The 17,907-nt window shown below is 40.9% G+C and overlaps 1 protein-coding gene across 3 annotated transcripts in view; it reads right to left on the reverse strand.

The window, feature by feature from the left end:
- Nucleotides 1-17,907, reverse strand: part of LOC149313391 (retinoblastoma-associated protein-like) — an 89,576-nt gene that overhangs the window by 71,204 nt on the left and 465 nt on the right. For all 3 annotated transcript variants that reach the window (XM_089519033.1, XM_089519031.1, XM_089519030.1), the window contains exon 2: nt 6,572-6,686. In XM_089519033.1, coding sequence (XP_089375159.1) covers nt 6,572-6,686 — 115 coding nt within the window. The remainder of the gene's footprint in view (nt 1-6,571; nt 6,687-17,907) is intronic.

Genomic DNA, 17,907 nt, shown 5'->3' on the forward strand with positions numbered 1-17,907 from the left:
AAGTAAAGTAAATCAGTTAATCTTTCTCTAATTGTCAGAATGATCAAATAACGAAATTTATTCTCCCTTCTATTTGAGGTAACATTCTAACACAATTCTGTTCTGCCCCTTCCTCTGCAACTAGCTGTGTTTAAGAAATTATTCAGTTTTATAAGGAAACTGTGTGAACCACACAATATAATCATTTCTCTAATATCAATTTCTGATGACCCCAAGTTTATCAATTTGGAAGTGAAACACAGCCAGACAAAGGTAAGGCATTTGCCCACATTAAACATGTACAAAAGTCTGATATCATTTAAACCATGGCTCCATTCTAGGATTTGTAATTTGGTGACACACTTAAGAATTCACTGCTAAAGAGCTCTAGTGCTCTCCCCTGAATTACAAGCACTAGAGCTCTCTGGCAGAATTCTCGCCTTGCCAGACTTCAAATCTCAGGATTCCACATCATGGAGCCATGACAGTTAAAGTAGTTCATCAACTGCTGTAATTATGCTTTATGCTTTTAATTATGTTTTAAACAGGAGCAACAGCCAAATAAAGATGGGTGTAGTCTAGTTTCTACATAACTTTATCGTGTGAAGACAATCGTGACAATCCCACTTGAGAAATTACATTTCTGATTTTATAGAGTACTATACAAAATGCAATACCCATAATGCACATTAAAGTGCCATTTTAGATAATATTTCTGAGAGTGGGATCATCTGTACACTAGTACAGTGCCAGTCCCATAGATGGAGCTTTATAATAATATTAGAACCTGATTTATCAGGTTATTATAGTCATATTATGAGATTACCTCCAGGATTTGACCATCTACTCCAAGGACTGGGTAGTGGGAAAGAAGACATATAATGTAGCAAGAGACCGCTTGAACTAATTCAGAGCAATTCATGAAAGAATGAGTAGGAACTGTGAAGGAACTCTGACACAGTGATAGTGGCATTATTAGTTCTGAGTCTTCATTGTGCAGAAAGGGTGAACAACAGCCTACGGGGTCCTGCATGGGGAAAATGCTGTTCCAGTGATGTACATACTTTTGTTTGTCCAAGTGTGCATACATGTCTGCAGCCCCCATCCTAGCACCACACAAACACAGACCCCCCCCCCAAAAGTTTCCATGCCTGCATACAGCAATGAACCACACAAACTCAGAACCCCCAAAAGCCCATTCTAGTACAACAGTACAGCACTTCATCCAGTTTCTTAATCCTTTTCTGTGCTGGGACTAAAAATCATTGTTCAAACTGTGAGATATATGCTATGGCACACAAAAACAGCCCCGCATAGGGTTGTTTTTAGAGAACTCACTAGCAAAATTAGCCAGAGTTAAGCACAACAGCTAATTTGTTTATTTATTTTATCTATATCCTGCCTTTCTTCAAGTATGGGACCCAAAGCAGCTTACAGTAGAAGTTCAAGTTTGGTACACCTACTACAGGGCAGCAACAAATGCATACTTCATTCTCCATAGTTATTTCTTAAGTGTAAAATACATCTCACATATTTGATCCCAATAGCTTCCTGGATATCTGTGATTCTACTAAGCAAAATAATATTGATAAAAATATATATATCCAATACAGCTAGTTGAAAAGTCAATAGGTAGAATGATTTTAGGAGTTTACATACTCTAGCATTATGAAGAAATTGTCAAGAAATAGATGTAAAACTGGTGCAATGGATTTTTTTAAAAAGCAACTGGGGATTTCTTCCCCTCAGAATTGCTGGAAACAATTTCTAAGAATTTTGTGGATTAGAGCAATAAAGTTAAAACCAAAGAAATTTCTTTTTTTTTTTTTCAATTATAAATCTTTATTTGGTTTTTTCTTGAAAGAAATACAATATTCGAAAAAAAGAAAGAAACAAAGAATACATACAGACGATAATAAAACATTATAAAGGAAGAAAGAAAAACAAAACAAAACAAAACAAAAACCCTGCTTCTTATTCTATTTTTTTCCCCCTTTCTTGAAGTGAAGAAACAGAGGTCTCCTTTTTATTATTCTGTAGTTATGATTGTCTGTACAGTTTTCTATCGAGGTTTACTAGCACCTTGTTCTTTTCCCTTACCCTTCCTTGCTGTATATTAACCGAGGAAATATATTTTATTCTTACCTCTTCCATTAGTTTCTACTGACACCAGTTTTCTTGCAGTTTTCCCCATTTCTTTTCAAACGTTTGCTTTGTTTTCCCTACAATATACATGGACATTTTATCCATCTCCTTCAGTTCCAAAACTTTTAATTTCCAGTCTGTTAAATTTGGCATCTTTTTTTTGTTTCCAATATCTAGCAAATACCATGCGTGCTGCCGTTATTAAATATAGAATCATACTAGTCTGTGTTTTGTCTAGTTTTTTTTGTGGTATTTCTATCATATTAAGTAAAAATATTTCTGGCGAAAGTGGTATTTTAATTTCTGTTATGTTTTGTATTTCTTTATGTATTTGTTTTCAGTATTTTTGGATTTCTTTACACTGCCACCATACATGGTACATTGTTCCCATCTTCTCGCCACATTTCCAGCATTGCCCATTTACATTTTTTTTTCATTTTTGTCAACCTGGAGGGTGTCTATTTTTCTATTTTTAGTTGTTCATATTATAACCAATTGATTTTTTTCCCCTCTCGTTCTAGATCTTCCTTTTTTTTAATTTCCAACTTTCCTTTTGTTTTTTCCACACAGTCCTCATGTTTTAACCATTTATGGTTCCCCCCATATTCTACTTTATGGAAAGCCTCTTGTGGAGAAGACCATTTTGGAATCTTGGTATAAAAGAATTTCTTATAATTTTTCCAAGTTTTTAATACTACCTTCCTTATTCTGTGTGTGTTAAATTTTTTATCGTTGTAATCATATACTAGATAAGCATGCCATCCTACCCTCATATCCACCGCTTCTATTTCTAATTGTTTTCTAAAAGTATCCAATCTTTAGCCCATAAGAGTACACATGCCTTATAATATAGTTCAAGATTAGGTAGTCCTAGACCACCTTTTTCTTTCCTGCCTTGTAATACTTTTAATTTTATTCTAGGCTTCCTCCCTCTCCATATAAACCTTCTTATCTCCTTGTTCCATTGTGTAAATGGTGATTTGTTATCTATGATTGGGAGTGTTTGAAATAAGAATAACAGTTTGGGTAGGACCTGCATTTGTATTGTCGCAATCCTTCCCATAAGAGAGAGGTACTTATTACTCCAATTATTTAACTCTTCTTTAATTTTTTTCCATGTTTCTTCATAATTATTTTTGTATAGGTCTTTATTGTTATTAGATATAATTATCCCTAAGTATTTACTTCTGTCAATAAGTTTGAATTCGGTTTCTCTTTTTAGCATAGCTGATTCTTTGAAGTTTAAGTTTTTAGTTATTAAACCACTTTTACCTTTGTTTATTTTAACTCCTGCTATGTTTCCAAATTCTTCCATGATTTCCTCTACCCTTCTTATACTCCTTATTGGGTCATCAAGAAAGATTGCTATGTCATCTGCATACGCGCGCAAATGATATTGAAAATTTTCAGTTTTTGGCACCTTGATCTTTTTTTCCATTTTTATCTTCCTACATAATGTTTCTATTATCATGATAAATAAGAGTGGGGAGAGTGGGCATCCCTGTCGGGTCCCTTTAGTTATTTCACATCTGTTTGTTTTATCCCCATTAACTATTATTTGAGTTTCTTGATTTTTATATATTTTCTGTATTCCTTGCATTATTTTACCTTGAATTCCACATTCTTCCAACAGTATCATTAGGTAATCCCAGTTTACATTGTCGAAAGCCTTTTCTAGGTCCAAAAAGAGTAGTCCCAGTTTTAAATCCTTATGATTATAATAATATTCAATTATGTCCAGCACCGTGCGAATATTATTTCTTAGATATCTCCCTGGGAGAAAACCCGCTTGTTCTTCCGATATCCATTCTCCTAGGAATCTTTTTATTCTTTCTGCTAGTATAGATGCATAAATCTTGTAATCGATGTTCAGGAGTGTAATTGGGCGATAATTTTCTATGTTTTCAAGATTTTTGCCTTCTTTTGGTATCAATACCGTTAATGATTGTCTCCACGTTTGAGGTATATCCCCTGTATCAATTTGTTTGATAGTTTTATGTAGCCACGGAGATATTTCTGATTTAAATACTTTATAATAATTTGGCGTAAATCCATCTGGGCCTGGTGCCTTGTCAGCTTTTAACCTTTCTATTGCTGTTTCGACTTCAGATATTGATATGGGAGAATTTAGATTTTCCAATTGAGACTTTGAAATTTTTGGGAGGTGGCATTCTTTTATATATTCCCTTTTTCTTTCTTTCTCATTTGCATCCTCTTTTTTTTTTGCTGAACATATTTTTGTAATATTGTTCTGTAATCCTGATTAACTCTTTTTGTTGTGTATAAACTCTGTTCTTTTCTGTAAGTTTTAGTATTGTTTTTTCCGCCTTTTGTTTTTTTAGTTTATTGGCCAGCCATTTTCCTACCTTGTTGGCGTTTTCAAAATGGTAATGTTTACACATTTTAATATTATACAGGGTCTCTTTTGTTAATTTTTGTTCTAATTGTTTTCTTATTAGTTGTACTTCCTCACTTAAACTATTATCACAAGGATTCTCTATTTGTTTTTCCTCTTTACGTTTTAATTTTTCTATTATTTCTTTATCTTCCTGTTTTTCCATCTTTCTTTGTCTTATTTCCTGTTGGATGAAATAGCCTCTGATTACTGCCTTCGATGCGTCCCATATCACATGTATTGGGGTTTCTTGGTTATCATTGTGGTCAAAATATACTTTAATTTCTTGTTTAATTTTTTCTGTTATCTTTTCATCCGCTAGGAGAAAGTCCTGGAGTTTCCATGAGTAATTTTTTTTCCCTATGCTTAACTGCACAGAAATTTGGTTGTGGTCTGAAAATATCTTAGGCATTATCTCTGTTGTTGTTATGTATTTACATAGTGATTTTGATAATACTGTAAAGTCAATTCTGGACCAGGAGTTAAATCGTCCAGAATAGTATGTGAAATCTTTCACCTTTTCATTCCTTTCTCTCCATATATCTACTAGGAAATTCTCCTTTATTAGATTTTGTGCTGCTTTGGGAAGTGTTCCTTGTATATTTTTCCTTTTAGCTTGATTTAGTCTGTCTGTCATTGGGTTCAATACCCCATTCCAGTCTCCTGTAATTATTATTTTATCATAGTCTAATTCTTTTATCTTTTGTCTTATTTCATTAAAAAAATTAGCTTTTTTCTCCTGCGGAGCGTAGATATTAACGATCAATATTTTACCCATTTGTAACTCTATCTCTGTTGCTACGTATAATCCCTTATTTACATCCTTGAAGATTTCTTTGGATTTGATGTTATTTTTTATATAGGTTACCACTCCTTTCTTTTTAGCTTGTATACTGGGAGCAGAATAAAAAGTTCCTAAACTTTGATTCTGTAACAGTCTTGTATCTTTCTTTCTTAGATGCGTCTCTTGTAAACAAATTATATTTGCCTTTTGTTTCTTCAAAAAATAAAATACTTTATTTCTTTTCTCTTTAAAATTAAGACCATTGACATTCCATGTTAGTATTTTGAGTGCCATGTTAATTATTCTTATCCCTTTCTAAACCTCTTTCTATCTCTTGTTTTGCTTCCTATTTCTCTTTTTCCTAACTGTCTCTGAGTTAAGGTAGCTGTCCTCCTCTTCCTTCTCTGTATCTGATTGTCTCCTGTTTTCTACCGTCTTTCTGAATCTTGTTGCTATTCTTTCTGTTCTAGTGTAATTTTCCCTTTTCTTTCTTTCTTTTTGCTTTACCTGTTCTTCCTCACCTTGTATTTCTCCTTCTTCTAGTTCTTGTGTGATTATTTGTTGTCTTATTACTTTCTCAGGATCGTGCTCTTTTTTATCTGGATTTTTTGTTACTTCATCTTCTGATTCCCTTCTCTGATGTTTGGCTTTTCTATGATTTTGCTTATTACCTCTTTGATCGTCTATTTGTTCTGAATTGCTACTGTCCTCTTCCGAGGAATTACTCCCCGTGGACTCGCTTCCTTCAAATTTTTTAAGGAAAGCTTCTGCTTTTTCAATGGTGTCTATCCGGTATTTCTTATTATCTATCGAAAAGTTTAAACCTTCGATCTTTCCCCACCGATATTTGATTTCATTTTCTTTAAGAAATTCCGTTAGTTTTACATAATCCTTCCTTTTCCTTAAAATTTGTTGTGGTAAGTCCTTAAATATATTTATTTCCTGAGGGTGATCTTCCATGTAAAAAATTTTTTTGATAATTGATTTCCAAGACTAAATCCCGCACTCTGGTTCTTACAAAATGTATTATAATATCTCTAGGCAATTTTTTATTAGTCGCTATCCGGGAATTTTGTCTGTATAGTTTGTCTACTTCTAAATCTAATTGCTCTGGTACCAAAGAAATTTCTTTATGAATAAATAGAACGGCTTAAATTTAATTTGAGTACAATGAGAAGACAGTAACATTTTAAAATTTGTGTTACTGAAGGAAAGCCAATCCAGTTTTTTTGCTGACAGAGTATTAAGAAAACTAGGCATGTACTCACTAAAACTCCATCCACAGATATTTTTTCATAGACCTTCCATGCAGTTATTCTCACGCTGTCTGTTACTTGTAAAGCATCACACAGAGCAACGAAGTCTGTTTCAGCAAAGGGAAGCCTAGCAAAGAGAAATATATCATTTGTCACACTGAAATAAATATAGCAACTTTTTGAGAACTTACAGTACTTATGTAAAGAGAGGCCATAAGGCAGGGGTCGGCAACCCCCGGCCCGCGGAGGCGGCAGGACCAGCCCCAGCCCGGTCCTGCCGCCGCCACCACCTCCTCCTCCTCCTCTGCCCCAGACCGCGCGGCCCTCCTCCTCCTCCACCGCGCGGAGGAGGAAGAGGAGGGCCGCGCGGCCTGGGGCAGAGGAGGCAAAGGGGGTAGCCCCGTGCGGGCCCTCCCCACCCTCCCCGCGCAGGCCCACACTGCCCTCCCTGCCTCCCTGCACAGGCCCACGCTGCCCACCTCCTTTTCCTCTGCCTCCTCCGCCCCGCCCCCAGGCCACATGGCGCATGGAGGAGGGGAGAAGAGGAGGAGTAGGGAAGAGAAGAAGGAAGAGGAGGAAGAGGAGGAGGGGGAAGAAAAGAGGAGGAGGAAGAGGAAGAGGGGGAGCAGAAGAAGGAGGAGGGGGAAGAGAAGAAAGAAGAGGAGGAAGAGGAGAGGAAGAGGAGGAGGGGGGAGCAGGAGGAGGAGGAGGAGGGAAGAAGAGAAGAAAGAAGAGGAGGAAGAGGACAAGGAAGAGGAGGAGGGGGAGCAGAAGGAGGAGGAGCAGGGAGAAGGAAGAGGAGGAGGGGGGAGCAGAAGAAGAAGGAGGAGGAGGAGGAAGGAAGAGGTGGTGAGTGGCCAGAGGCCTCAAGGTTTTAAAATTTTTTATTTTGGGTGCTTTTAATGCTAACAAGTCTCCCTTGTTTTGACAGTGATAGTGTGGTGGGGGTGGTGATGATGATGATGATGATGATGATGATGATGATATGAGTCAGCTTGAGAGGCATGGACGCACTGTTTCAGAAGCCAAGAGAGTGTGACTTTCCAAAGTGCCTTTTCTGTGTGTTTTTGGTTCTTTAATGGTGATATTGATATCAGAAAGCCTCTGAGGCAAGGCCAATGTAAATTGCTGTGATTTTTACAAACTCATGCGCAGTAAAGAAAAACCAAAGTCCCTTGACCAAGTACACACTTCTGAGAAGTACACTTGGTGCAAGAACGGTGAAACCACCTTGACATGTTCAATATGCATAGCCATGTTAAACCATGCTAAGTGTTAAACCCAAGGGGTTTGGTTATGGGAAAAGCCTCTGAAAAATGCAAGAGGCCACGTTAAGTAAAGCCATGTGAAATGCACAAATGTGCTGTTGTGTGTGTTTTGGAATGCAGGTTGGGGGTGTTTGGCCAGAAAGGGACCGAGGAGGAGAGGGCGGGCACACGCCTCCTCCTCCTTGCAGGGCTTCGGAGGAAGCTCCGCCCCTGGCGTGCAGCTCTACCCCGGAGGGTGGAAGCTCCGCCCCCAGCATGCGGCCCCGCCCCCGGAGGGTGGAAGCTCCACACCCCCGGCTTCGGCCCCCCGAGTTGTCTGAGGGACAGCAACCCGACCCCCGGCTCAAAAAGGTTGCCTATCCCTGCCATAAGGTATAAGGTCAGAAAGCTGAGAAAACTCTGCTGGAAAAACAAAGGGCAGCTGAGAAAAAAATGTCAAAAACTAAAAAACAAAGCAAATGTCACCAATTCAGTAAACTGAAAGAACTACAGTGTTGCCTCTGAGTCAATAGTGGTTGCGGTCAAGTCATCTGTGTTTGCTGCCCTTTATTTGTCACTTAGTATTAGATTAATGCCGGTAGCTGATGCAAGTTTATGAGATATTTCTCATGTTAGTTTAGAATGGTTTAAACTAACTTAGAATGGTTAGTTTAATAATAATATTAATTATAATTTATTATTATTATTATTATTATTATTTATTTATTTATACTCCACTCTTCAGCCAAGGCTATCAGAGTGGCTTACAATTTGTAAATTAGACATTTAAACTGGCCTCATTCAGTATAAACCAGTTTACACACACTTAGGGTTGCCATATCCCGCCCCCCGGCGGGACAATCCCGGTTTGGGCGGTGCCATCCCGGTCCCGGTCCGGTTTGGCACCCAAACCGGGAGGCCCCGCCCACCGCGGCTACCTCCGCTGCCGCGGCGGCTCCAAAGCCTTTCTGAGGCCTGGGGCGAGGCCGGGGCGATCGCCGCCGGCCTCCTCCCCTCCTTCATGGTCCCAGCCGGGGCCAGGAAGGAGGAGAGGCCGGGGCGATCGCCGCCGGCCTCCTCCCCTCCTTCCTGGTCCCTGAGGGTCCCAGGAACGAGGCGAGGCCCCGATCCTGGCCTCCGATCGTGGCGGGGCCCAGGCAGGGAGGGAAAGCCTCCTTAAGTGGAGGCTTTCCCTTGCCGCTTGGCCTCCGCTGCGATTGCGGTAAAATGTAGGACAGAATTTTCAAATGTAGGACACACTTTATGTGTGTCCTACATTTGAAAATTTTGTCCTACATTTTTCCCGGTTTCGAGGTCCAGCACTAAGGCAACCCTACACACACTGCATGCAAAGACCACATGCACTACTGAGTAAAAACACCACAAACTTAGACATAGGTTATGAAAAGAAAAGAGATATCTGAAAGGACAGACGCACAGACTATATCTGGAAAAAAAAATTAAAAATTTAAAAATCCCTTGTGCAAACATTCACAAAGAAAAAAGACTTCCAGAAATGAAACAAGGGCTGTAGCTATAAAAAAATATTTGCACCTCCAGCTCCCTACTGGTCTGGTTTCGAGAAAACCATCAGCTATTCAAGTTATTTATTATCATTCACTGCTGTATCACATTATATCTCTAAAAATCAAAACAGTTTACAGTTTCACAAGTGTCAGAGTGGGAAAAGGTACAAAATGATGTGTACAAAAAAGGAGACAACTATAACAGAACAGAGAGAGAGCTCAAAAGTAATTTTCAATACTTTCTTCCACTGAGCAGATCAAAGTTGAACATTCAACATTATACCCCATGAATAAGTAACAAAATACCTCAAATACACTGTCATGCCTCCAGAGCATCTTTGATGCTCTTGAGACATATATTTAGTTGACATTATATTAGGTTTTCTATGTATTAATTTAAGAGGGGAAATACAGATCTATAGCTTTAAGAAAGACAAGGATTGTGGGAAATCCCAGGGTCTCTTACTGTCTCCCTCTAGCTAAGTTTCAGTGTGTAGTAAGATTTCAGCCAAGTCAGACCTGGAGAGAGTATTTTCCTTTGACAAAAAGATAAGTCCACAAAGGAAGAAAGATAGTCCTCAAAGAAAGATAGAATACATCAAGAAGAGAGCAAGGTATTTAGGGACTATTGAAAAAAAGGAGATAAGTTTCATGTTTTTGTGTTATATCCAGTAAAGCTTTTAAAAACTTAAGAAATTTGTGGACAAGTCTTTTGTTCTGGCTGTGTTCCCGAGAGCCAGAGGCCTTACTACACCCAAAGTCCATAGCATCGCTCTTGGGACAAAACAGTCAAAGGAAATCTCTCTCCCGGGTCCAGATAAAGCTCTGCTAACAGAGCCAGCCAAAGGAAAGCTCTTTCCCGAGTCCAGATAAAGAAAGCTCTCCTAACAGAGCCAGTCAAAGGAAAGCTCTCTCCCAGGTCCAGATAAAGCTCTGCTAACAGAGCCAGCCAAAGGAAAGCTCTTTCCCAGGCCAGATAAAGAAAGCTCTGCTAACAGAGCCAGCTAAGAAAGGGAGTTTTCCTAACCGACAGTTGGAAGACTAGATAGCAAAGGCCAGAGCAACTAAAGCCCTTTGCAACCCTTTGTGTGTATGCTAAGCAACCCAGGTTAGTGCAAACTGCAACTAAAGCCGTTTGCAACCCTTCGTGTGCATTCCAAGCAACCCAGGTCTGTGCAAACTGTTGCAATTCTAAAGACTTTGCATGTAAAAGGCCTAAGCAGTTTGCATTTGCAGGAGAGCTAAAAAAGGCGGGAAATCCTGGAAGCAGTCAGGCAGCCATAGCTCAGTCCTCATTGTGAAGACTGCAGAGCGCCCCCTGCAGGAGAGTCCTAATACTGCAACAGCAGAACTTGGAATCTGAAGAGCTTATTGAAACTGAAATTGCAGATTCAGAAACCAAATCAGTGAGAACTAGGAAACACACTGCAAAGATGGAACAAAATATAGAAGAAGAGTTAGCTTCTCTTCAGGAAAAGAGAAAAAAGGTCTTGTCAGCTTTGCAAGAAGACATGAAGACAAGCCAACAGGCATTAAGCATTAAAGCAACATTGGAACTGAAAGAAAATATGATGCACCACTTTGTAAGCTGGAATACACTGTTAGAGCGCATCTTCCAGCTGCTAAGCCGTATAAATACTCCAGAAGCCTTAAATAAGAAGGCAGAAATAAAGGATCAGTCAGAGCTTGAAGAAGGAGACTTCAGCAAAGCTATTCGAAGTCTAGATGACCAAATTCAGCAATGGGAAAAAAACCAAGCTGAATCTCAACTGCCACCAGAGACAGCCATCATATCAGAGGAAAAACTGTCAACCTCTCCCAAAGGCTCAAAAAAAGAAATAAAGCCTCAGACAAGCAAAGCACCAAGCGTGGCATCTTCAAAAGTGACTTCATCCCAGCATTCTCACAAGACCAGGAGTTCCAAAACCACTTCCCGTAATAGTGGCTCCTCACGAAGGTCTGTAGGAGCAGAGCTGGAGATGATAGCTCTCCAAACAAAGGCTGAGGCAGCAACAGCTGCAAAACAGGCAGAATTTACCAAAAGAAAGCAAGAACTCATAATGGAACAGACCAAAAATAACCAAGAAATTGAAATAGAGCAAGCTAGAATGAAAGCTGAATTAGAAACCTTGGAACAAATAGCAAAGTCAGAACAGCTAAAAGAAAAAGCTCAGATCTTGGAACAAGGTCTCAAAGAAAAATCGCTGGCATCTGACCTGTCTAACCTAGGAGAAGAAGACCCTAAACAGAAGGTGATTTCCTATTTAGCTGGTCAACAACTAGACCCCAAGGCAAAGGAGTTTCAGCCCAAGACACTTCTAACGCCAGTTGCTGCACCCATTGTTCAGCCAGCAGAAGCACCACCTTTAGTGCAGACCTCAGCAGTAACCTCAGTGCCTGCCTCAGTGCCGTACCAGAGCCAGTCCTTCAACAGACAAAGAAAACTCATCACTTACCCGGTTAGTACCACTGTTCCTACTAACCTGGGTTACCAACAGCAACCAATCCATGCTTCACTCAGCACAAAGCCACATTTGCAAAATGTGCCAGATCCATACTTCACAACTATAACAAGGAACCCAAGGAGAGACTTAACAGACAAAGGTGTTCAAACATTCTCAGAAAAACCTGAAGACTACATCCTCTGGAAAGCCATCTTCCAAGGAGCCATGGAAGATATGGGATTATCTGTAAAGGAAGAACTGACTTTGCTAATGGCATGGCTTGGCCCTTCATCTTCAGAGCAGGTAAAAAGAATTTATGCTGCTCACATAGCAGACCCTTCGGCAGCCTTACTAGCTGCATGGGACAGATTGGACCAGAGATATGGAAGTGCAGCTCAAATTGAGACCTCTCTTCTATGTAGATTAAAAGACTTCCCTCAGCTCACAATGAGAGACAGCAAGAAGTTGTGGGACCTTTTAGATCTTTTACAAGAGCTTCAGAATGCTAAAAATAATCCACAGTTACCTGGTCTCATTTCCTTAGACCAACATATGTCACAAGCAGACATTGTAAGAAAGCTCCCATTCCAACTTAGAGAAAAGTGGGGTCAGGAAGTCTTCGAGTATAAAAGACAGCACAGCCAAGTATATCCACCTTTCTCACACCTAGTGAACTTTGTTGCCACCATGGCTCATATGAGAAATGACCCTCAGACAGGACTTTATGATCTTTACCAGGGTTCTGAAACTGAAAAGGGTCCTTCTAAAGCATCTACAGCCAAGCAAACCATCTCAGTCAAGAAAACTGAGACTTCATTCTCCAAATCAACAACTGAATCCTTGTGTCCAATACACAAGACACCGCACCTTATCAGTGACTGTAAAGAATTTCGCAAAAAAACTTATGATGATCGCATTGCCTTGTTAAAGGAACACGAGATATGCTTCAAGTGCTGCACATCTAAAGAGCATAGAGCCAAAGACTGTAATGAAAAGGTAAAATGTCTAGAATGCAACAGTACTAGACACTGCACGGCGTTGCATCGAGCCACACCACCACAAAAGCAGGAACAAACAACTGCTGAGCCAACAATACCTCAACTAGAGACGGTAACTTCTTCAGAAGTCAAGATAGCAGGAACCAGTTGTACAGCCCTGTGTCAAGAACCAGGTAAAGCGCGATCATGCCATCCAATATGCCTGGCCAAGGTGTTCCCAAATGGGTACCCTGAAGCCTCCAGGAAGATGTACATTGTCTTTGGCGGGATACATACCACCATATAGTACGTATTGTATACATACTAGGGTTAGGAAGGGGCAGTGCTTCCGCACCCCCCTAACCCTAGTACGTATACAATACGTACAAGATGGTGGCGCCCCTTCCACATGGGCGCCGCCATCTTTACGTACTGGACGCATAGCATCCAGACGTGTCGCGGCGCCTATGACGTCGCGAGTCCGCGCCAGGCGCCTCGCGACGTCATAGAGGCGCCGCAAGAAGAAGCTCCGAAATGGAGCTTCTTTTTTGCTCCGCGCGGGAGCCGCGCGGTTTGACTGCTGCAGCTCCCGCGCGGAGCAAACGGCGGCGGCGGGGAAGCGCCGCAAAGCGGCGGTTTGTATCCCGCCTTAGACATACAAAGTGATACTTCATTAGCAGCTCCAGAATTCTTTGACCTCTTTGATGTCCAGACTCAAGAGAAAGAATATGTCATGACAACTTGCACAGGAAATCAAATTATGGTGGGGAGGAGCACCTCAGGTTTCATAATAGAGACATTGCACGATGGCAAAAGATTCGAGCTGCCTAGTCTAATGGAATGTAAGTCCATCCCCAGAAACAAGGACCATATTCCAACCAAAGCAATTGCTCTTCACCATCCTCACTTAAAACAAATAGCCCACAAGATTCCAGAGTTAGATCCTGAAGCAGAAATCCTATTACTAATAGGTACAGACTGTCCAGATTTATTGCATATCAAGCGGCAAGTGACAGGCCCAGCGGGAGCACCCTTCGCTCAAGAGACGTCTTTAGGTTGGGCCATCGTAGGTCCAGTTTGTTTGAATCGCAAAAGAATACCAACAAGAATAAAGACCTTTGCGACAACACTAGTGGACAGAGGTCGTCCCTCTCAGCCGGAGGAATGTCCCACTCATATCCGTATACACCAACTGGACACCGCTAACATAGAGTCTACACTCTGCCGGACCACTTTCCGTGATGAACAACTCGCCCCATCCATTAAAGACAAGCAGTTCTTGAGCATCATGGAACAGCACTCCCAGCAAGACGACAAAAATAACTGGATTGCCCCATTATCGTTTTGCATACCCACAGACCTCAATCCTGCCAACCAGGGATCCAGAGCCATTCCAGTAGGCAACCTTCAAGATTCAAGCTGGCTACACGGTCCTTCATTTTTGCTAGATCCAGACTAAAAGACATTTTATAGACCAATGTCAGACTTTGTTTTTCTTTGCAATGACAATGTTATTTAGAGACCTGGACTTTAATATGTATATATTCGAATGTAAAGTATACCAGTGTTAGTACTTAAAGTTAATATAAAGTTATATGGAAAACTCATTAAGAGTTTTGGTGGGGAGTGTCATGCCTCCAGAGCATCTTTGATGCTCTTGAGACATATATTTAGTTGACATTATATTAGGTTTTCTATGTATTAATTTAAGAGGGGAAATACAGATCTACAGCTTTAAGAAAGACCAGGATTGTGGGAAATCCCAGGGTCTCTTACTGTCTCCCTCTAGCTAAGTTTCAGTGTGTAGTAAGATTTCAGCCAAGTCAGACCTGGAGAGAGTATTTTCCTTTGACAAAAAGATAAGTCCACAAAGGAAGAAAGATAGTCCTCAAAGAAAGATAGAATACATCAAGAAGAGAGCAAGGTATTTAGGGACTATTGAAAAAAAGGAGATAAGTTTCATGTTTTTGTGTTATATCCAGTAAAGCTTTTAAAAACTTAAGAAATTTGTGGACAAGTCTTTTGTTCTGGCTGTGTTCCCGAGAGCCAGAGGCCTTACTACACCCAAAGTCCATAGCATCGCTCTTGGGACAAAACATACACCCTTTTTTCATTCATGGACCTCACTGTGGCAGGTCTGAATAGAAAGAGTGATCAATCCCCACTACAGTACTTTGCCATAATTATGAGCCACTGACAACAGTGCTCTGCTTCTCCAAATACCAGTGAATCTTAAAGGCCATAGGTTTAACCAAAGCTGTTATGGTCTTATGCCAGATAACAGTTACGGCAGTGCTATCATTTACTGTTTAGGAGTCAACAGAACCAGAAAGTCCTTGGAATGTAACAGCCAAAAGCAACGTTAGACAGTTTGCCAAAGTGACAGAAAAAAGGAAGCAGCAAGAGGGCAAAATAATCTTGCATGAAATTCTGTTCTATACAAATTAGCTTGCAGAGCAGTAGCTTTCTCATCTAGCCCAGACAGCTGAATTCAACAAATCAGGAATGCCAAACACTGTGTCTAAAATCTCAGACACAGAAAAATGAATTTTGCCACCAGCCTATGCTCACTTCCAAACTGGACAAAGCAGCTTGAGGTCCAAGAAGAAAATATGAGCACAATACGCCTGTCACCAGCCAGTCCTTTCGAAGTCGGCAACGGCTATTGCTACAATAGTTACTGCACAGTTGCAGCCCACTGTAATTTAGATTCTATTACCTCCATACATTTTCAGGTTGAGTAAGTGTATCTATTGTATAAAGATTGGTTTGAATTACAGAAGAGAATAAGGTAACACCTCTTCCCACAAACTGCTGACCTCCAGTTCCTCATGAAACACCCTTGAGAAGTAAAATTTAAAAATATAGTTGTGTTAGTCTTTAGATTCAGTACATAGAGAGATCTTGTAGCACCTTTGAAACTAACTGAAAGAAAGAAATTGGCCACTTACTTCTTACCTTGAGAAGTAAGTTACTGTGTTAGGGTAATGGCTGCCTGCTTGACTGTGTTCTTATAGCCTCTCCTTTTATATCCCTCAACCTCTAAACTATCCTTACAACAAGGGCATTGACTTTACAATTCAAAACTGAATGGGTGTTAACTACCATTAAGTGTCAGAAGGATGGAAAGGATCCACCTTTAAAGCTGTCATAAAACAATTTTAAACAGGATAAAATATATTGAATACGTTTTATATAATTAGATCCATAAAGAGAACTTTACAAGGAACAAAATTTCACCTCGGCTTTTTCATTTCACATGGCACTATCTTAAATCACTGAACTACAGCTTAACCTCTCTTGGTAGAAAGTATGCGTACAATTTTTTTTAAGAGCTTAGCAAGGGAGAGTGTTTAAAAAAAGCACAGGTAAGAGTCCAGAAAGCTAAACCCAGTTTAGGAGCAAGGGTCCAGATTCCATTTTAATCTCCCATACCATATAATGTGCTGAGAAACTGGAGTGTGTCCAAAGAAGGGCGACTAAAATGGTGAAGTGTCTGGAAACCATGCCCTATGAGGAACAACTTAGGGAGCTGGAGATGTTTAGCCTGGAGAAGAGAAGGTTAAGAGGTGATATGATAGCCCTGTTTCAATACTTGAAGGGATGTCATATTGAGAAGAGAGCAAGCTTGTTTTCTGTTGCTCCAGAGAACAGGACCCAGAGCAATGGATGCAGCTCCAGGAAAAGAGATTCCACCTCAACATTAGGAACTTTCTGAGAGTAAGGGCTGTTCGACAGAGGAACAGACTCCTTCCTCGGAGTGTAGTGGAATCTCCTTCTTTGGAGGTCTTTAAACAGAGGCTGGGTGGCCATCTGTCTCAGGTGATGCTTTGACTGAGAGTCCCTGCATGGCAGAATGGGGTTGGACTGGAGGTTCCTTGTGGTCTCTTCCAATTCTATGATTCTGTGACTGTAGTCTGACTGGAGACTTCTTCTATCCTTGTTACTTTAGTGGGGAAAGAAGGTTCAGCAGCAGTGACAGCCCTCCCCACAGGTCCCCAACTTTTGTTCAGGTTGCTATACTCCCCCAGGATAAATGAAAGTAGCTTTTATTATTTTAAGGTACGTATAATAACAACTGAATACTGCATAAGAAGGAATAAATAACGCTCCTCCGGTGGATGTCAAGTCATTAGACTATTAACTACATGCAAATGAGCATTCACAACTTATTTGCACATAATGCCAGCACACCTTGCATCTAGGCAGTGTTTGCCTGGTATTAATAGTGCGGCATATTGTTGGACTATGGGTTCAATTCGATTTCTTGCTTGGCCATGAAACCCACTGGGTGCCCTTGGGCAAGTCACACTCTCAGCCTCAGGGGAAGGCAATGGCAAACCTCCTCTGAACAAACCTTGCCAAGAAAACCCCCTGACAAGTCTGACTTAGGGTCACTATGAGTCATTAATGACTTGAAGGCACACAGCAGCAACAGCAGAACAGCCATGTGCCCTTGCTGTCAGATTTGACAACGGCTACGAACACCAGCTGCATTGCAACGCACTAGGACTCGTCATGATTTGTACAAGCGTCCACATCTTCCCCAGAGCACCTCCTTTAGGCCTTGTAGATGAGAAAGGTAAAAAACGATAATGATAAACGACTGGAAATGATAGTGAAAGCACAGTGAATCTGGCCAGCAACCAATGGGCTCTGTCCAGGGTGACCAGGTATCCTAACTGCAAAGGAGGACAACATGCCACAAAATGTAAGACATTGCCAAATATAAGCTAAAACACTCCTATAAATTAATGGTTCTTATCCATGCTGCAAATGGAGCTTATTTGGGAATTCCTCATGGGCAGATGGAGGGAATGGAGGGCATGTCCTAGAAAAGGAGGACCACTTCTGGTCACCCTACACTCAATGGTAATTATGCACCAAACAGAGGACCTTGTAGAATTCCTCCTGGTCAGAAGTTGGAAATGGGAGAACAAGTCATGGAAAAAGAAGTCATCCCCCCCCACACCTGTACTCAATGGGCTCCTTAGCCATCCTCCAAATGGGGGGCATTCTTCCCAACCAGAGGGCTTAAATGTAGGGCATGTTCTGAAAACGGAGGGCCTCTCGTCACCCTGCGGTCAATGGGCTCCTTAGTGATGCCCCAAACGGAGGACAAAAGGTGGGAAAGGAGGAGGGCCTCTGGTCGCC

The sequence above is a fragment of the Sceloporus occidentalis genome, unplaced genomic scaffold (assembly GCF_023333645.1).
Source record: "Sceloporus occidentalis isolate IW3139 unplaced genomic scaffold, rSceOcc1.0.p SCAF_4, whole genome shotgun sequence".
Taxonomy (NCBI): Eukaryota; Metazoa; Chordata; class Lepidosauria; order Squamata; family Phrynosomatidae; genus Sceloporus; species Sceloporus occidentalis.